General features: G+C 44.3%; 1 protein-coding gene across 2 annotated transcripts in view; it reads right to left on the reverse strand.

The window, feature by feature from the left end:
• Nucleotides 1-700: 700 nt before the first annotated feature.
• Nucleotides 701-19526, reverse strand: part of PHF6 (PHD finger protein 6) — a 57890-nt gene continuing 39064 nt past the window's right edge. Inside the window, exons 6-11 of one of the 2 annotated variants that reach the window (XM_055121868.1) lie at nucleotides 17390-17556; nucleotides 17083-17226; nucleotides 15549-15653; nucleotides 12307-12440; nucleotides 4270-4399; nucleotides 701-3336 (exon numbers count right to left, since the gene is read on the reverse strand). In XM_055121868.1, the coding sequence (XP_054977843.1) occupies nucleotides 4270-4399; nucleotides 12307-12440; nucleotides 15549-15653; nucleotides 17083-17226; nucleotides 17390-17556 (680 nt within the window). In that variant the 3' untranslated portion in view covers nucleotides 701-3336. Of the gene's footprint in view, nucleotides 3944-4269; nucleotides 4400-12306; nucleotides 12441-15548; nucleotides 15654-17082; nucleotides 17227-17389; nucleotides 17557-19526 lie in introns of both variants that reach the window. The other variant, XM_004621251.2, reaches the window with a different exon arrangement.

Below are 19526 nucleotides of genomic sequence, written 5' to 3' on the forward strand. Positions count from 1 at the left end.
TGCAGAGCCAGGAGTAACCCCTGTGCATGGCTAGGTGTGACCCAAAAAGCAAAAAAAAATAAAGTCCTGGGTATTGTAATGTGACTCAATAGTAATACACACCTCGAATGTTTAGAGGCCCTGGGTTTGAACCCTGACACAGGGTTGTGGGGTGAGCGTTTTGAAAGATGAACTGGTTTGGTTTATTATGCTTTGGAGCTATTTCGGTTACCACTTGTCAATTTGTTTTGTCTAGGGACCATACCTTTAAGTGTCCAGGGTCTACTTCTGGCTTGGTGCTTAGGGGGTGGGGGTGGGAATCACTCCAAGGGGTTCTCAGGGTCTATATGTGACGCTGGGGATTGAACCCCGAGTATGTGCTCCAGCCCAATGAGCTCTCTCTTCAGCACCCCATTTTGGTGAGGGGTGGTATTTTAGCCACGCCCGGTGCTGCTGGGGGGGCATACAGTGTTGTGGGTCAAACCAGGTTCGGTATGTGCAAGGGAAATGTCTGAATCCCTGTACTATTATCTCTGGCCCTCAGCCTCCCCTTTGTAATTAAAACACTTTTCAACAATAGTTTTAATTGGCTAAAGAAAACCAGGCCGTCAACTAACTGGGTATTTCACCTTGAAAGAAAGCAAGAGGCAAAGAAACACTATTCTACCACCATTGTAACAAAGCCCTCTGAGACGTCATAAAAGAGATGTACACACAAGCATGAAAGTCATGACTCATTTATTGAATGAATAGTATATGCAGGAATACCAATAAAAGAAGAAACTAATACTACAAACTACAATTTTGAAAACAAAGCCAACAGGAACAAAATATACATAACAAGAGAGGAATGTTTGAATTTTTTGACCCATAATGCATTCCTTAGCTTTACAATTAACCTAAATGTCTGTTAGAACAAAATGGTATAAGTTGGTCTAACTTTAGTGCTTTGTAAGAAAGCAACAACATTCTAAAACACTTTTCGTTTGCTTTGAGATACTTAAGATTCACACATTGGTTCAAGTACATAGATTCTGATTCAACAGTAGATCTACATAGCTTGTTATTCTCTTTAATATCTTGAGTAGCATGTACTCCTGAGCAAGTACTAAGTGAAATTCTAAAATTGCTGATATTGGAAACAAAATTATTTCAGTTGTGGGTTTTGAATAGATTGAGATGAAAGTAAAATGTCCCTCCCACCCCCCTACCCCTAACCCCAGGAACAAAGAGCTCTTATTAAAGCATAGAAACTCAAGTCTATCTTTCTACTCTAAAGAACATTTCTTACTAACATTTCTGGTAAGGCAATAAATGCTCCAGAATAATCTTCAATATACGCTTGCAAAGATTACACTGTTTAATATCAATAACAAAACAAACCAAAACAAAAATGGAGAGGAAAAAGAGGGGGGGAGGAAAAAGAAGGGAAGAAAGAAAAGAGACTTCAAAATTTCAAGCTAAAATATGTGTAAAAGACAGTGATGGGAGTATTTTTTTGAAATGATGTAAATGTTATATACTTATCAAATAATGTCATGCTTATTACAACTACAGTTAAGGACTGAAGAGATGAACAGTAAATACACTGCTGAGGTCCATTTTTCTAAATATTCATACCACAATGTAATTACTACCTGGAAGATGACAATGCTACTTGGGAACAGAAGTACTGTACAATTTTTACATTGTAAGGCACTTTTACTCAGCATTATGATGAAAACATGGAAAGACAATCAAAATCGTGTAAGTGTTCCAACTAAAGGTGATTTTTTGCATGGGATTTTGATTTCTACATCCTTTTGTAAATGTACGACTGTTCAGCCAATCACACCACAGTGAGAAAAATAGGTAGCCAGCCACTTCCCTAGCCAACCAAAAGGTAAAGTGCTATTCTGGTGGCTAGTGGCAGAGAAAAGGTTGCAGAAATCCATATAAGAAAAAAGTATACAATTGTTTACATGTGAAGTTCTGAAACGGCGAGTACTTGAATTCCTCGACATGCTTACTGACTGGCCATTATTTACCCCTGCACCTTCTATTTTCCCGGAAAATGTCATTACAGTAGTTGTCAAAAAAGGAAGGTGCTCTCTTGTTCCGTGGGTAAGTCTTATGGCACACAATATAAAAATGATGAAGACACAGTGATTCAAAGAGTTAAAATAACTGGTTTCAAGGTGTTGGAAGGAAGTAAAATACAGATCCTTTGGGAAAAGTCACAGAGCTTGGTAAACAAACATCTAGATCTGTCGATGCACTTCAAGTCATGGTGAATTTTGAAAAAATCCATCACACACACAAACACACACAAATACACACACCAATGGCAGACGTAGAGCAAAAGGAAGAAACACACAGGGCAACCAACTACAAACACTAGTTTCCTTCTAAAAACAGTCCAAGATGGTTAAAAGAAAGCAATAATCACATCCCTTAAGTAAATGTGTGAATGCACACTGGACAAATGTGACTTTAAGGGACTAGCAGTTTAAAAAAAAAATCAGTCATTAAGCACAGTGTAATTTTCCACCTGTTACGTTTTTTAAAAAAATGCTTTTCCATCAGCCACAGAATTATCTGGATGTACAGTCAAGTTACCATATTTTTCCTTGTTTGCTAATTTGCTGCAATGCAATAGGTTAATGAGTAACTCAGAAACCGCAATCTCCTATCTATCCTTGATATTGAGGTGCTATGGTAATATTAGGCAGACCACCAACTCAAGCTTTGTTTTTGGTTTTGCCATGAAAGAAACATAAAAATGTGCTTCAGCAGGTTAAGTGGAAGACCACTGGCAGGCGATGCCAGCGTTCAGAGATCCTTTCTGAAAAGCTGAATTCTGAGGCGGTGAGCCGCAATTCTGTTGGAGCGGTGGTGCAGCAGCGCACCCTACTGACGGGAGGGAAGGAAGGCGTGAAAGCCTGTCGAATAGAGAAGCCAAGCCAAGAAGGAACAAAAAAATCACAAGTATGAACGGTTCTAAAATAGTGGTCACAAAATCAAAAGGAAATACTGTTTTATGCAAAGACTGGTTTGAACGTCTACATCACAAGAGACCCCCCTGGCGCACTCTGGCCAATGGATGAAATGTTCCGTGCCGTGGGCACTGGGAGGAGCAGGTTTCAGATGTGGACGGCTGAAGTTCTTAGCGAGTAGGAACCCTTTCCAGCCTCGAAAGGTTTCACCGCGGTGGCCGCGCGGGAGATTAGCTTGGAAGGACTGGATCTTTTTTTGCACGAAGCTCTTTGTATGACATGAAAAGAGGTCATATCGTTATGAGTTATGGCGCGAGGACTGGCGCTCTCAGCTTCTCATCAGTCACCAGTTGTGGAGTCCCATGGTGCTCAGTGAGAACAACTTTTAACAGGAACCAAATGAAAAGCTTTAGCAAGCTTCTTGGAAGAGGTTTTTAATTGTTTGTTGTTGTTTTTTTTTTGCTTTTATTTATTTTTTTAAGCCCAGGCTGTCAAGACCAAGGAAGGGAAAAAAAGAAGGCTCTCTTCATTTCTAGCCTCCTTGACTTGAGTGTGTGAAGGAAAAACAACACAAGGACATCATCTCTCCCCATGCGTTGCCACGAGGCTGGCTTGCACGGCAACGTGAAATTTGCCTGTGCGCTCCTTTGAGTACGAATCGGCTAGACACACTTAGACACGCTAAATGGTGCTTACTCCACTTCAATGTCTGCTGGAATGGCTGACACTATACACAGGATTAATAGTGTTTCAATTGCTTCCCAGAAACTGCAAACTACAGCTATGTAATATCAACATGTCACACTCTGCCACCTAGTGAAAGGCTCATGAAACAAAGGAGACGGTTTTAGGCAGTTCAATGAAGGATCTAAGAGCTGGGCATAAAAAGTTACAAACCCTTTTTTGATTTTTAGAAAACAGTGGAAAAAAAAGAATAGTAGTTATGGATGTCTTATTCATTCCCAGTTTTCTAACTCTGTCCCATGAACCTGTTTAAAAGATGATAAAAAAATGTAAAACATGATGCTTAATGGGAACACAATAAATATAATGTTATCGAGGAGCAAGAGATCTTACTGGCTTGATATTATAACTAATTTCTCAATAAAGTAGGTAGCTTTGTTTTTCACTGTTACAAAATGAGCTAGTTAAAAATTACTACGTAAGGCTACACAATAACTCCGCATTCCAGTAACATGCTTAACCAAACTTTTTTTTAAAAAAAAACTTTTTTAAAAAAAAATCATACTGCACATCATTACTTAAATGTGCACTTGTATCCTGCCAACAGAGCCGAGAGAATGAACTTGCATACCTAGTTTCCATTAAGTTGCTGCTGAGTTAGTTGCTGCTGATCGGTTTCTGCTTTCCCCCGGCTTTTACTCTCTCGTTCCTCGTCTTCTTCATCTCTCTCATCATTGCCACTATGATTCTTACAATACAGCCTACAATGATGAGAGAGGCAAATCTCACGATGCGTTGTTGAAGAGAATGTATTTCAGTCATTAGTGAGGAGGTTAGCAGCACGGGCTTAGGGCTGGAGAGATAGAGCAAGGGGGTCTGCCTTGCATGCCACCTACCCAGGATCCATCTCTGGCATCCCCTGTGGTCTCTCAAGCACTGCCAGGAGTGAATCCTGAGTGCAGAGCTTCACTGGGTGTGGCCCCCAAACTCAAACCCCAAACCCCAATGTGGGCTTAACTCACTCCCATTTCAAAACAATCTCTGCATGACAGATAGGTCTATTTCTGCTGAGAAGGCAGGAAAACACTATCAGGCCAAAAAGACCTCTTCTTTCGGATGGCAGCAGTCACAAATGTTCAACAATAAGGCAACTGCTCATTTTGCCCGAGGAAATGCAAATCCAAATTTGTGGTTAACTTCAAAAACAGCAACTCTCAGGCTTATAGAGGAAACAGTAAAGTTCTCGGTTCTATCTTCATGTAGAGTTTAAATGCTCGCCTATGTACACTGCTCTTCTCACATTCCACACTGTTCAAGCGGGCCTCACCAGTAGCGTGCCACCTTCGTTGCTACACCACCTGAGGGCCTTCCAGGTACTTCCTCTGGCTGTCTCTTTGTGATTTGGTTTTTGGGCCACACCCAGCTCTGTGCTTGGGGGAGTGGGTTCCGAGGCGTGTTTAGGGAACCCTGTGGTGCCAGTCTGTACATGTTATACTTTGCACATATATTTCTTAGCATTGCTATGCTGGAGCTCAGCCCAGAGTTTTATCTCTAGCACCTGGCAGTGTCTGCTTTTGAGGGTTGGGGGTGGAGTTTTGGTTCCATGGAGCAGTATGCATAAGCTACTACTCCCAGCTTGGGGTTGGGGGAATCTTGAGATGCTGGATAGCCAAGGAGGGCTCTTAGATGCGAAACATGCACTCAGCCCACTTAGTGGCTTCGCCTCTACCCTGGCATCTCAAACCAAGGGCCATAGGTCAGAGAGACAGTACAACTCTTAATGTCTCTGCCTTGCTCTCTGCTGACCCGGGTCCAATACCTGCCATGGCAAAGGTCCCCTGAGCACTGCCAGGAGTGAATCCCTGAACACGACTGAATGTGACCTCGAAACAACACAAAACCAAATCACGAGCCAGGAGGAAAATGTGAGGGTGGGGGGAAAAAAAAAACAACTTTGCTTCAAATAAACTTACCATTTATTGCTTTTTTTTTCTTTTCGGGTCATACCTGGCGATGCTTAGGGGTTACTCCTGGCTCTGCTCTCAGGAATTACTGCTGGCAGTGCTCCAGAGAATGTCTGGATACCGGGGATCGAACCATGTGCAAGACAAACGCCCTACCCACTATACTGTCGCTCTGGCTCCATAAACTTATCATTTAATACCAGTATTTCATTTGAGTATCTAGTTCATACACATTGAGTCACGTTTTAAAAATCTGTGGTTTCAAGAGGGTCATGAATGGAAAAAAAATTGAAGAAGCCCCGATGTTTACCATATGGAGAACTGGCTTAACCTGGGCCTACTCTTGTTGGTTCTCCCTACACAAAATTGCTACTAACAGGAAATAAGGTCTTCAAGGAAGCATCCTTAGTTCCCACACTGGCTTTTCTGTTACTCTAGGATACTTAGAAAATGTGACACTGCACATCTCAAGTGGATGTAACCCCAGAAATCCCTATTATTGATGGCACATGTTTTGGGAGAGTTGTAGTTTCTTTGCTTTGTTACACAACCCTGAGGTACCACGGGCTACTCCCCAGCAGTGCTCCACGGACCATGTAGTGGTGGGAGTCAAATCAGGGCTTCCTACATGCAAAGCCTGAGTGCCAGGCTCTGTTTTAAGTTTTTGCTATTCCTCTGGCCCATGGTGATACTGTTTGGTATTTGGCAAACAGAGTGGTGAAGGCAAGATCTCTCCATTATAGATGGAGGATTCCCCTACCTCCTTTAAAATTTGCAAATGAAAACAAAATCAAATTAGTTAAACAATCAAATCTTTGACCTCATGCTTAGCTAACCTTCTTTCTTGGTTATATATACTGCCTGCTTGCAATCTTCTTGGTTGTTAGGGCAAATAGCAATGCAGACGATTTGGGGATAAGGGCTCATGGTCTTCTATCCAATATATGTAGTTTAATTTCTGCAGCACTGGAGATCTAAACCAAGACCTCAAATGCAAGGGAAGAGCTCTACTGCTGAGCTATATTGCAGGTGCCATTTTTTAAAAAAACAAATAATTAACTACCCGGCCATAAACGAAGAAGGGATGGCAGAGCCGAATTGTTTTAGGCAAGTTATAAACAAGATCCAAGAAACGAAGTTTCAAATGTTGGTTTCAGAGTGCCCCCTTGTGGCCAGCAGTGGATAAAAGCAGCTTATACAGGCAGTCTATTATCTAAACTTGGTTCAAGGCAAAACACTTGTGCAGAAAGACACAAGTGGGTTTTGCTGTTGTCAGCTGAGAGAACAGTCACAACAGACTCAGTTCAAGAAACTTATTAAATTAGGGCTGGAGCAATAGTATTGTAGGTAGAGAGCACTTGCCTTGGACACAATCAACTCAAGTTCAATCTCTGGCACCCCAAGGGGTCCCCTGAGCCTCACCAGGAGTAACCTCAGAGTGCAGAGCCAGGACTAAGTGCTGAGCACTGCAGGGTGTGGACCCCAAGTGCCACAACAGAAAATTATTAAATAATTTCATACGTTCAAATCACTATGGAGAACTAGTGTCCATATACAAAGCACATTATTAATCATTTTGGGGAAAACATCATGGGCCTAGAGAGAGAGAGCAGGAGGTAAGGTGCTGGCCTCGCATACCTGGTGAGGTCCCTGGTATTGCATCTGGTCCTCCAAGCACCACCAGGGGGCGCTGCAGAGCAGAGTGACCAGGTGTAGCCCAGAAATGAAAACATAAACAAAACCCTTAGACACCCCTCCCCACCCCGCCCAGTGAGGCACACAACTAAAATATATGAGTGCCACACAAAGTACATGATTCCTGTCAATGCAACAACAGTTCGGGGTGGGTGGGTGGGAGCCTGAGTTCAACAGCAAGTTTTGCCTGTCCCAAGTATATCCCGTCAGATGACAACCTGGATCAAACCAACAGTTGAAGGACTTTGAAACAACAGTTAATAGAGCTGGTTCCCTTCTTTGTCAAAGAAGTACCCTGCCGCAACTCTACACTGTGGATCTAGTTTATTCTTTAATTGCTATATGAGGTGTAGTAGTAAACTGAACATAGACCAAAACTTAGGTGTCCAGGTAGGCATTCTGGTGAAGGGATAACCAAGGTTCTGTGTTTTTCTGAGATAATTTGACCTCTGCTAACTGGCTAGCTCTCACTCCCTGACAACTTAATAAAAATTGGTGTGTGGACTCTTTTTATGAAACCACATTATTCCTAATTTGTTTTTTTGAGGAGGGCACACATCCGGCGATGCTCAGGGCTTAACCCCGGCTCTGCACTCAGGAATCACTCCTGGTGGCTCAGGGGACCGTACCGTTCCCTAAGATGAAGACAATACTGGAACCGGGAGGAAAAGAAGTAATTCTGCCAGAAGCGGACTTTGGTCCCGTTTCAGGGTGGGGAGCACTGCGCTCCAATGCTGCGGTGGGGCAGCTTCCGATGGGGTGTGGAGGCTCAGGAGCCCGGCCAGGCTCACTGCCGCCCCAAGCGCACCACGCCCCACTCGACTTGAGTAACACTCCACTGACTGCTGCAGGGACGCCCCAGCCAACTAGTTCTGTTACCAGCAGGCTCAGGCTCTTGTCTGCCACTGGCAGATTGAAGAGTTGGACCCAGAACAGATTTTCCTAGAAAAACAGTCAGCCATCCAGGCAGCTCCCACAGTGCGAGCAGAAAACCGCAAAGGGAGGGCTCTCCCACTCTCTCCTCTTTCTTTCTCTCTTTCCTGCCTGGGGCCCGTATCCTATACTGCCAGATGTGCTGTTCGCTCTTATTTGGTTTTGGCCCCCACCCGGAAGTGCTCTGTGCTCAGGGACCACTCTTGCCATAGGCTCACGGGAATATTTCGTGCCGGGGATCTAATTCTGGTCAGCCCTGTGCAAAGCAAGTGCCCTACCCACTGTACTATGGCTCAACCCCTTGTTCTCTGCTCTTTTTTTATTGTGGGGGGCAATACCTCGCTGTGCTCAGGGGTTACTCCTGGCTCTGCACTCAGGAATTACTCCTGGAGATGCTCGGGGGACCATATGGGATGCTGGGGATCAAACCTGGCTCAGCCTCGTGCAAGCCTCACCCCAGTGTACTACTGTTCCAGCCCCTTTCTCTCCAGCTTAAACCTTTCTAACCAGTGAGGTGAGTTGGACACCCTTTTTAAGCACACATGCGATTAAGGCCTGCAGGAAGTAAAAAGCCGGAGAGGCAGGTTACTTCAGAGGATTATGACTTTGGCTGTGACAGCCCACTCATCCAGAAGGTCATGGCCCAAACTTTTTTGGCTATTCCTAACTTCTCCCTGCCTCTTCCAGTGTTTGTCCTTCCATCTCTGGAACCTTGACAGTGAGAGGCAGAATTGAGCTTGAAGACTCCAGGGCAGCATTTCTCAATTCCAAACAGGACACAGGTGACAATCTCCTACCAGGGGACTGAGGGTGGGGTGGTGGCACAGGGCACAGCACAAGAATGGGGGTATGTGACAAGGTCAGGAAGGGGCTCACAGTCCAGAGGCAATAAGACTAGCAAAGTTCTCAAACATTCCTACTTTGAGGGGCCGAGCAATAGAACAGCAGGTTGGGTGTTTACCTTGCACAGAGCCAATCCGGATTAAAATCCGGACATCCAATATGGTCTCTGAACACCGTCAGGAGTTAATTCCTGAGTGCAGAGCCTAGAGTAACCTCTAAGAATTTCCAGGTATGGCCCAAAATGCAAAACAACAACAACAAAAAATATTCCTATTTTGAATCACCCAGAGAATATCGATGTCCTACTGCTTTTCTGATAAAGCTGGGTCACTTGGCTACAGCAAGACATCCAGCAGGGCTAGCAGGACAACAGAAGCAATGGAGGGTGGGGCCCAGGCTCCTGCAATCCTGGCTGATCTCCTGTGTAAAAATCTAAGAGACCCCCCCGAAAAAAAACCCTAGGCGAACCACTGCCCCAGGGCAGCTATCATTACTAATAATGCTGTGAAGCTTCTTATAGGTACTGAACTCTGGGGGTCTTTTGTTGTGGGGGAATTGGGGTGGGTTTAGAGCAGAGGCCACTCCTGGCGGTGCTCAGAGGACCATGAGGTGTCTGGATTGAACTGGGGTACCTGCACACTGAGTATGCACTGCAGCCTGCTGACTTCTCCATGGCTGGGCAGTTATGCCTTAGTAAAAAGTGGTACTGTTTTTAGGGGGCCAGAGAGATGGTACAGCAGGAAGGGCATTTGCCTTGCATGCAGCCAACCCAGGTTCAATCCCCGTCACTCCGTATAGTCTCCTGAGCATGCCAGGAGTGACCCCTAAGTGCAGAGCCATGGCTTCCCCCAAAACAAAACACACACACAAGAATTTTTAGAGGGCTGTAGAGACAGTACAGCAGGTAATGCACTTGCCTTGCATGCAGCCTACTCTGGTTTGATCTGGCACCCAATGGTCATCCAAGCCCCAACATCTGCATTCCTGAATGCAGATCCAGGAGAAAGCTCAAAGCAATGCAGGGGGGTGGCCCCACAACCTCCAAAAAGTATTTTTGAGGGGCCAGAGTGGTAGTACGGTAGGGAGGGCACTTGACTTGCACATAGCTGACCCAGATTTGATTCCTGGCACCCCACTGGTCCCCCAAGCTCACAAGGAGTCATCCCTGAACAACACACAGCTAGTAGAAAGCCCTGAGCATAGCTGTGGCCCAAACTTCCTCTCCCCCCCAAAAAATAATTATTTTTGGGCCAGAGCAATACTACAGGGGATGGTCTACCTGTGTGTGACTGACCCCAGTTAGATCCCTGGCCATATGGCACCGCGTATGGCCCCTGAGCATGGCCAGGGTATCCTAGACACCACAAAGTATTAGCATTGAACCACCAGCCCAGTTGGCCAGTTGCGATTTGTCAGGAAGGGCCCCAGACACCCCTTGGAGGTTCTCTGACACCAAAAAAGCACCAATAATTGTAAGTAATTACACAGACAGAGATTTGTAATATTTCAAAAAAACAAAGATGTACCAGAGAGCCAGTGAGCTCAGCTGGCTAAGTACATGCTTTTGGGTTTTTGTTTGTTTTTGGGTCACACTCAGTGATGCTCAGGACCTGCTCCTGACTCTGTACTCAGCCATCAGTCCTGGCAGGGCGTGGGGGACCATATGGGATGCCGGGGATAGAAGCAGGGCATTTGATCTTCCTACCTGACTTTGGATCCTAGTCTCTATATTTACAAAATATTTGGCCTGGAGTTTGAAAAATCTGCTTTTATTTGTTCTGAATGTGATCACTGTTAACTTTGCTATCAGTCATGCAAGTTTTGTAGACTGAATCAAGAAGTTTTTCATTTCTATTTGTTGAACCTCTTATATATGGGGAGAGCTTGAAGGCCACACTTGGCTGTGCTCAGGGATCACTCCTCGTGTTTTTTGGGGGCCATATGTGGTGCTGGGGATCAAAACCAGGTAGGATGTGTGTAAGCCCTTACAAATTTGTCTGCTGACTGGAAATTCTGATATTTGAGATAATTCCTACCTCTGCTGTATCTTAGTATTAATTCAAATAAGCCTTCAAGAATTTTAACTGGTATCTTTTTAACTGCTACCCCAATTCTTAAGAATACATCTACAATAAAAAGCCACTACTAGCATCTTTAAGGTGCTAACAGGTTTGAACTTTACCTGCTATACTTATCACTCTAGCCCCCGAGGGATTGAACCTCTTTAACGAGCTCAAATTAGTTGGTCCTCAGAAGCTTGACAGGGCTCAGTCATAAAACACCTGTGCCTTTATGATGATGACACAAAGCTGGCATTTTTCCCCCCAAGATGGTTCTTATTATTTATTGGGTCATGGTTACCCTTCATACTCCTGCTTAAGGCCACAGAGATAATACAGGAGGGAAGGCACTTGCTTTGTACATGGCCAGTCACGGTTCAATCCCCGGCACTACATATAGCTGCCCACACCCCTCCCCTGCAAACTGCCAGGGGTCGCTCCAGAGGAGAGCCAGGAGTAGGCCCTGAGCACTGCCAGATGTGCCCCACCCCCAGCCCCCCGCCACGGTCCCCAACAGTTCCCTGCTCAAGCATCATTTCCTTAGGGAGATACCTGAACAGCTGCCTGGGTTAGGTGTTCCTTGTTACACACCCTCACAGCACTTTGCAATGGATCCTACTGCACAGTTAGGTAACTTGCTTACCATGTAACATAGTTTATAACCGTGTATCTGCACAGTCATCTGGTAAATGTCTTTCCCATTAGACTACTAAGATTCATGAGGTGACAATGTCTGCCCTGTTCTCTGCTTCTTGCCCAGTTCCTAGCACAATGCCTGGCACAAAGTTAGGAACGAAACGGTCCAAGTGTACACCCAGAGCTGGAGAGACAGTACAGTGCCTCACACTTGGCCAAGCCTCGCTCGACCCCCAGCACTGTGTATGTTCCCTTAAGCATCACCAGGAATGATCCCTAAGCAGTCAGGAGTAGCCCCTTAGCATGCCGGGTGTGGCCCAAACCAGCCACCCCCAACCCCCACAGAAAGAATGCTGATGCAGGGAGGAACGATCAGAGGAACATCTCAATGGCCATGGTCATTTCCTGACAGTCCTCTGGAGTCTGCACTTGACCAAATGCCACCTAACAATGATCAGATATCAGATACACTAATATCTATTTAAGGTTGCTTCATACTGACAAGCTTAGGAAGATGGAAAATAGTTATTGTCTTACTTGTAAATCCCTCGTGACATGTTTTCAATGTACTTAGCTTTGTCTTGAACGCCACAGTGGTAATGGTAAGTCTTGACACAGGCTTTTATTTCACATCCAATAGTAGCACCGGGCTGACTGCAAAGTGTACATTTCTGTTTAAGGGAAGAGAGAATCATCTTAAGCAGTATTTCAAGTCAATGTCAGCTGACTGATACTACTTTTAGCTGTATTTCAGCCAAACATTTACAGTTGACAAAGAAAACTGCCGGTTTTCCATTGAAAAAGAGTGCTGGATAACATAACTACTATATTGCAATTCAAAACGTATTTGGATAAACTTTCAAAAATCGCCCTTCCCCACTGCTTTCATTACTCAACTGTAATAACAATCGGGTACCTGACATATAAACATTCCTGAACACTGCAATAGTGCCGAACACACACAAAAGAATATTCCATCTTTTACTGGTTGACTACTGTTCTGCGTCTAGCTCCTTTTCTATTGTGACTGGGGAAAGAATGAAAAGACAGGAAAGCAATTCTCTCCCAAAAAGAGATTGCAACTGAGCAGGTGAAAGGGCAAAGAGAGGCAGAATACAGAGGCAGAAACCTTTTCAAGACTTTCCAATTTGCTCCAGATTCACTTCGCCTGACAACAAAAATGGTTTGAGATTGAAAAGTGATTGCTGACCGGCAGGGTTTCATAGTCAAGTCGAAGTCTGAGCAATGCTTATTTAAACAGACAGAGCTTCTCAGCCTTTGCTCCAGGGAGGAGGAAATCGTAAACAGCTCGCAACTGTACTGAAATCCAGATGCCCTCTGATTTTTGGAGGGATGAGGTGGCATCTTGAAGCACTACACTTCTTTGAGGCACCCTGGGAGCAAGTGCTAGGTTAGTGCTGACCCTAGCATTGAACAGTGCGAAAACAAATGAATGCATCAAGAGAACCTACCTGGGCAACTGGATCCAGAGATTTGGGGTGGGGGGTGGTTTTTGGGTCTATACCTGGTGATTCCCAGGAATTCCTACTGGACCGGGGATCTAACCTGGGATGACCACATTCAATGCAAATGCCCTGCATACTGTACTATCACTCCGGCCCCTATCCACAGAATTTTAAATTGTCATCTTAAGTCACCCACTAGGATGTCAGTCCTGCGATACTATGGGGGAGTGATACTCTCCTGCTTTTGAGTACTGTGCTTCGTCTTAAAAGGAAGAGTCCCTTTCCAGAGAGCAATCAAAGTCTCAATGACCTGAACGGATTCATATGGGAGAGATAACAAAGATCTTTGTCTCTTAAAAAAACTGCCATTCCACAGAGCCACTGTTCGTGGCCCCAGACAAACAGCATCAGTGTATGAAAGCACTAGATCAGGGTTCCCAAGTGGGCACACCCTTGGGAGTGATTCCCATTTGTTCACCTGAAGGGGTGAGACTTCCAGGGAGGTCACCGAGTATTTGTCTGAAAAGGGGGTGGGAGGCCCACTCAGTCTGGCAAATTGTGCTAGATGAAAGACTAACAGGGAACCGAGTTAACATCAGACTCAGCACCTGAATCCAAGGATCAGCCATTACACCCTGTTTTGTGTCTTACACTATGGAACCACCTGTGAAATATTCTTAGCACTCCTTCCCCTATCCCAGCCAAATGGTGAAGCTGAACTTAATCAGGTCTTTTTTTTTCTTTTCTTTTTGAGTCACACCCGGCAATGCACAGGGGTTACTCCTGGCTCTGCAGTCAGGAATTACTCCTGGTGGTGCTTGGGGGACAATATGGGATGCTGGGAATCGAACCCAGGTCGGCTGTGTGCAAGGAAAATGCCCTGCCCACTCCAGCCCTGAACCTAATCATCTTAACCGCTAACTTGTGCCTTAAAGAAAAAATCTAGCAGACTAGGGGAATAGTTAAATGCCATTGTGAAAAAAAAGCCAAAAGTAAACATTCTATAGGGCAAGCCACTCATTTCTCTTCAGTAAACCCATGGCACACAACAGAACAAAAAACAGAAATAACAAAGACAGGAAGAAGAGAGTGCCCTCCGTGACTCTAAGGGGTACATACCCCCGCCAACTGCAATGTGTTATCCTCCCCCAGATTCTGAGTCACAGCACTGAAAAAGCTTGTTGAGACAGTTGGGAAACTACAAATACAAATACAAAGTGGGTGGTAAAGGACACTGCAGACTGGCTTCATTATTAAGGCGAAATCATATGTGATTGGAAACAAAATGGCCAATTCTGAAGAGATACACACTGAAATACATGGAGATGAAATGTGATGAAGTCTCAGCACTGCTTGAATATACTTCAAGCAGCAAGAATAAGGGGCACAGGTGGGACAAGGGCTGCAAATTCTCAATAACCGATGAGCCAAGATGATGGACAGATTAAGTATTACTAGCTTTTCTAATTTTGGTATGCTTGCAAATTTCACAACATTTAAAAAAAATCAAATCATTTCTAGAGACAACTGCTGTCTTGAAAAAAATATTTGCATTCCATTGACATTTTCTAATACTGACAAACTGGAAAAGAATCAGTGATCCAAAGCGATGCCATTATTTATTAAACCTATGTATCAGCGATGCAGTGTGTTTAAAAACAGGCCACTTAGGCACATCTTTATAAGGGAAACCTTAACACTATGATAGACATTTTCAGAAGCAGAATTGTCAATTTGTGTGTTAACTGCACAGGTTTGAGAAAAATATGTTCCTTTTATAAAAAACGGAGCAACAATATGGGAGGGTTCTCAATGCTCTAATCAGGGTATGGAATTTTTCTTTTAAGCAAGCTTAAACAATATGAAAATTTAAACTTAATGTGTATAGCATTCGCATTGATTTTTTAAAAAGCCTCAATGGCGCTGAAGTGTAAAACAGTATGATTCTCTCAAATAATAAAGTGACAGAGAAAGACAGGTTAATCTTCAGCAACATCAACCTCATTTTGTTTTGCTTTGGGGCCACACATGGCTATGTTCAGGGCTTACTCCTGGTCCACTCAGGAATCAGTCCTGGTGGTGATGGGGAGAACCCAGGTCAGCTGCAAGCAAGGCAAGAGCCCTACCTGCTGGAAGATCAGTTTGGCCCAACATCGGCATCTTTTCTCACAACTGAGTCAACTACACATACACTGTAACACATGAACTACCGTAGAGACTTTGTGATGACTGGATAAACTGAGAGATGTTCAAAGATTAAAGCAGAAAAGTCAGAAGATTAATGTCGAATAACATAAATATAAAACCACAGACCATTCTTTTTCCCCGCTTAATCTCCTGAAGCACAGTTTTAATATCAAAATCTCCGAATTCTGCTCTTGATGTTGTTGTGAGCTGGACCGTTCCAGAAGAAAATAACTAGAGAAGAAAAATGCAGGTACATTAAATAGTCAGAATCCTTGTCATAAAAAGATTAAATGACTTAATAACAAATGTTCTGTATTACTCGAATATCCCGAAAAATTGACTTTCTTAATAATCAAGTACTGACTGAAATATTTTAAGGGGCTGTGGCTTTTTGGGTCACACAGGTCACTCAGGAGACCATATATGATGCCGGGGATCAAACCAGAGCTGGCTGTGTGGAAGGCCAGCAACTGAAACCCTGAACTATATCCCCAGGCCCTTTTCTGGTTTGGGGTCACACCCAGTGGTGTTCAGGAATTACTCCTGGCTCTGCACTCAGGAGTTACTCCAGACAGGGCTTGGAGGATCATATGTGGATGCTGGGGATTGAACCTGGGTCGGCGGCATGCAAAGCAAGTGTACTATTGTAAGAGGGGTACCCTACACTATCTCTTAGACCCAAGCCGATATTTTTAAACCTCCAGTTTATGCCATAGGTGTGAAAGAGGTTTTTCACTTCATACTATTGCTGAAACCTTAACATTTACCTAGATTGGGGACTAGATTTGGGGTCAGAAAATATATCATTTGTAGTTGTAAAAAAGTAAAAATGTGTCAGATTTGTTTATGGGAGCTGAAGCAATAGCACAACAGGTAGGACATTTGCCCTGCATGTGGCCGACCCGGGTTTGATTCATCCATCACTCTCGGAGAGCCCAGCAAGCTACCAAGAGTATCCCGCCTGCACAGCAAGCTACCCGTGGCATATTCGAAATGCCAAAAACAGTATCAACAGGTCTCACAGTGGAGACATTACTGGTGCCTGCTTGAGCAAATCGATGAACAATGGGATGACAGGGTGACGGTGCTACATTTGTTTATGGACAAAATGGTTGACACGTTAATGCCATTGCTGCAATTTTTGTTAACAAAGCCACTTTCAAACATGAGCCACCCATGGTGTGCACTGCGGTATTGTGTTAAAACAGAAACAAAAAGCCTTGGGTTGTTTTTTTTCGGTTTGGTTTGTGGCCATACCTGGCACTACTCAGGGCTTCCTTCTGGCTCTGTGCTCAGGGATTGCCCCTAGAGGGCTCGGGGGACCCTATGGAGTATCAGGGATTGAACCCAGCTCGGCTGCCTGCAAGGCAAGCGTCCAACCCACTGTACTATTGCTCTGGCCCCAAACCTTGGGGTTTATAAGCAAATAAAGAGTGGAGGGGGGCGGTGCATGAGATAGCACAGGGTAAAGGGTCATGCCGTGCATGTGGCCAACCTGGTTTGAACCTTGGGCACCGCATGTCCCCCTCCCTCTCCAGCACTAAAGGGCATTGCCCTTGAGTGCCACTAGGCTGGCCTGGGTAATCCCCAGGACCTGTCATGCCACAGCTGGGAGGGGGCCCTGGGCTTTCTGAGCACCATTCAGGAGATCCGCACTTACCATGCACTTATAATGTGCAGCTGCCTTCTTGGCATTAAATATATGCAGTTTTCCTCTTGCTTCGTTTTCTTCCTCCCCTACATGACAAAATCCACATTTTGGTCTGGTGTCATTCGGGCTGCTTCTGTGCGGAGACCGATCTCTCTGCAAACACAGGGGAAACAAGAGCATCTTTCAAACTCCAGGCAAACAAGCCATCGCTGGCCTCCAACTCGGCTACTGCTTCAGAGGATGCGATCCACACGCAAGCCCCATCTCCGCCACCCATTCCTGGTGCCTTGGACAGCACGTGACCCACTCAACGTACGTAAGAACTACTTTCCATTTCATCTGTTCCGTGGGAAGACGTAGAGCGGCTGTCTTCCACTTGCCCTTTGAAATTGGTTTTTCGGGGCCTTCCTTTGCGACTTTTCTTTTTAGTCTTAGGTGATGAGGGCTCCAGTTCGTGTTCATTGAAGCTTTCTTCCAAATCAGCTGCATGAAAAGGAACAGAAGCTTTACATGGCTCAACCTTTTTTGTTTAAATGTAGGAGTACTGCTATTTATTCAACCATTTATTAAGCTGATTGAATTGGGCATGAATTCCACATTACTTTTTAAAAAAATTTTTTTAAATTGGATATCCATGAGACAGACCATTACAAAGCTGTTCATAGCTGGGTTTTAGTTATACAATGATCCAGCACCCATCCCTCCACCAGTGTACATTTCGCACCAATGCCCCCCATTTCCCCACCACCGTCCCCCCCAACCCCCCACCCCCACCCCAGCCTCCCTCTATGGGAGGCACTTTCCTTCTTGCTCTCTCTTTCCTCTTCCTTTTGTGCATTATGGCTGGCAGTACAGGTGCTAAAAGGTCATGTTTTTTGTTCAGGACATGTGATATTTTTATTGGGACGGTAAGGCTTGAGTAGCTTTTCAATTGGGTGGCCGCTTTGATATCGACACCCCATGTCGATATGACTGCCATGGTTTCTGGAAGTACAGGGAGGTGGGGGAGGTAGTACATGGCTCAATCTTAACATGCACAGTAACTCTGGGGTTCTAGGAGCTCCTGGGAATGAAGGCACCTCCAGAAATGAAAAGAAATGGTTTGGTTTATGTTCAATCTGGCGGTTCGTGTAACTGCCACCCAAACTGCAAAAATTAGACTTCTAACCATTGTAGCTATCTTTTCCTTCACATTTAGAATTCTACAGTGTGGTGATCCTTCAGTGTACACAGAATCCTGTACACATTTCCAAAGTCTTACAAGCCCACTTTTAGAATGAGCTCACTTTGGATTACTGTTCATTATTATTTGTACCCTAGGTGTCCAAGAGTTTTATCTCTGACTATTAGTGACACCTGAATGTTGAAAATAAACTGAGAATAAAGCACCTGTACAGTCCAGTATTGCTGGCACTGACACCATCAGGCTTTAATATCAAAGTCACTTTGAAAGAAGTTGAAGCGAAATCTTCTGTTTTGACATCACACTGAACACATTCCAAGTCACACCAGACAAGTTTCAACTGTGCCGGCACAAACATCAAATGTGTGTATCTTCTAGAAAAGTTTTTCTTTTCTTTTTGGGTCACATCCGGCAATGCACAGGGGTTACCTCCTGGCTTTGCACTCAGGAATTACTCCTGGCGATGCTCAGGGGACCATATGGGATGCTGGGAATCGAACTTGGGTCAGCCACGTGCAAGGCAAATGCTCTACAGGCTGTGCTATTGCTCCAGCCCCTAGAAAAGTTCTATTGGACAGCAGTGCACTAGTGCAGGGGAGGTGTAAAAGGCTAAAAACCACTGATACACAGGATGTGGTAGAAGGTCAGGGTCAAAATATTGAAGAATGCATCTCTAGAACGCTCTTCAAATGAAAGGAAAAATCAAATGATCAAACTCAAGAAGTCAACTACAAATGAACCAAGGAGTGGTGCAACTGGACATACTACCAGAGTCAAAGAGGAATTTCTAATATAAGCAGTAGAAAAGCTGGTTGCAAGTTGCCTACACTTAATTTTTTTAAATTGATGCCACACCTGGTGGTGCTCAGGGGTGGTTATTTATGGTTCTGCATTCAAAATCATTTTATAATGTTTTACTATTGCTTTCACGGTGACATAACAATCTTATTGGAATAAAATTTTTAACACATGTTCGATTCTTGCCATTATGTTTCAGAAAGTATGCATGTAGTAGTAATGATTAACAACGTTTTAAAATAATTAGCTTTCCTTGAAACAAACATTTTTAAAAATGAATCACCTGCACTGGGATTCTTGGTGGTGGAATATGAGCACTGGTGAAGGGATGGGTATTCGAGCATTGTATAACTGAGATTTAAACCTGAAAACTTTGTAACTTTGTAACTTTCCACAATAAAAAAAAAATGAATCACCTGCAATAAAACTGCACATGATTACTGAAAAATCACTTCTGCAGTGCTCAGGGAAC

This window comes from Sorex araneus, chromosome X (assembly GCF_027595985.1).
Source record: "Sorex araneus isolate mSorAra2 chromosome X, mSorAra2.pri, whole genome shotgun sequence".
NCBI lineage: Eukaryota > Metazoa > Chordata > Mammalia > Eulipotyphla > Soricidae > Sorex > Sorex araneus.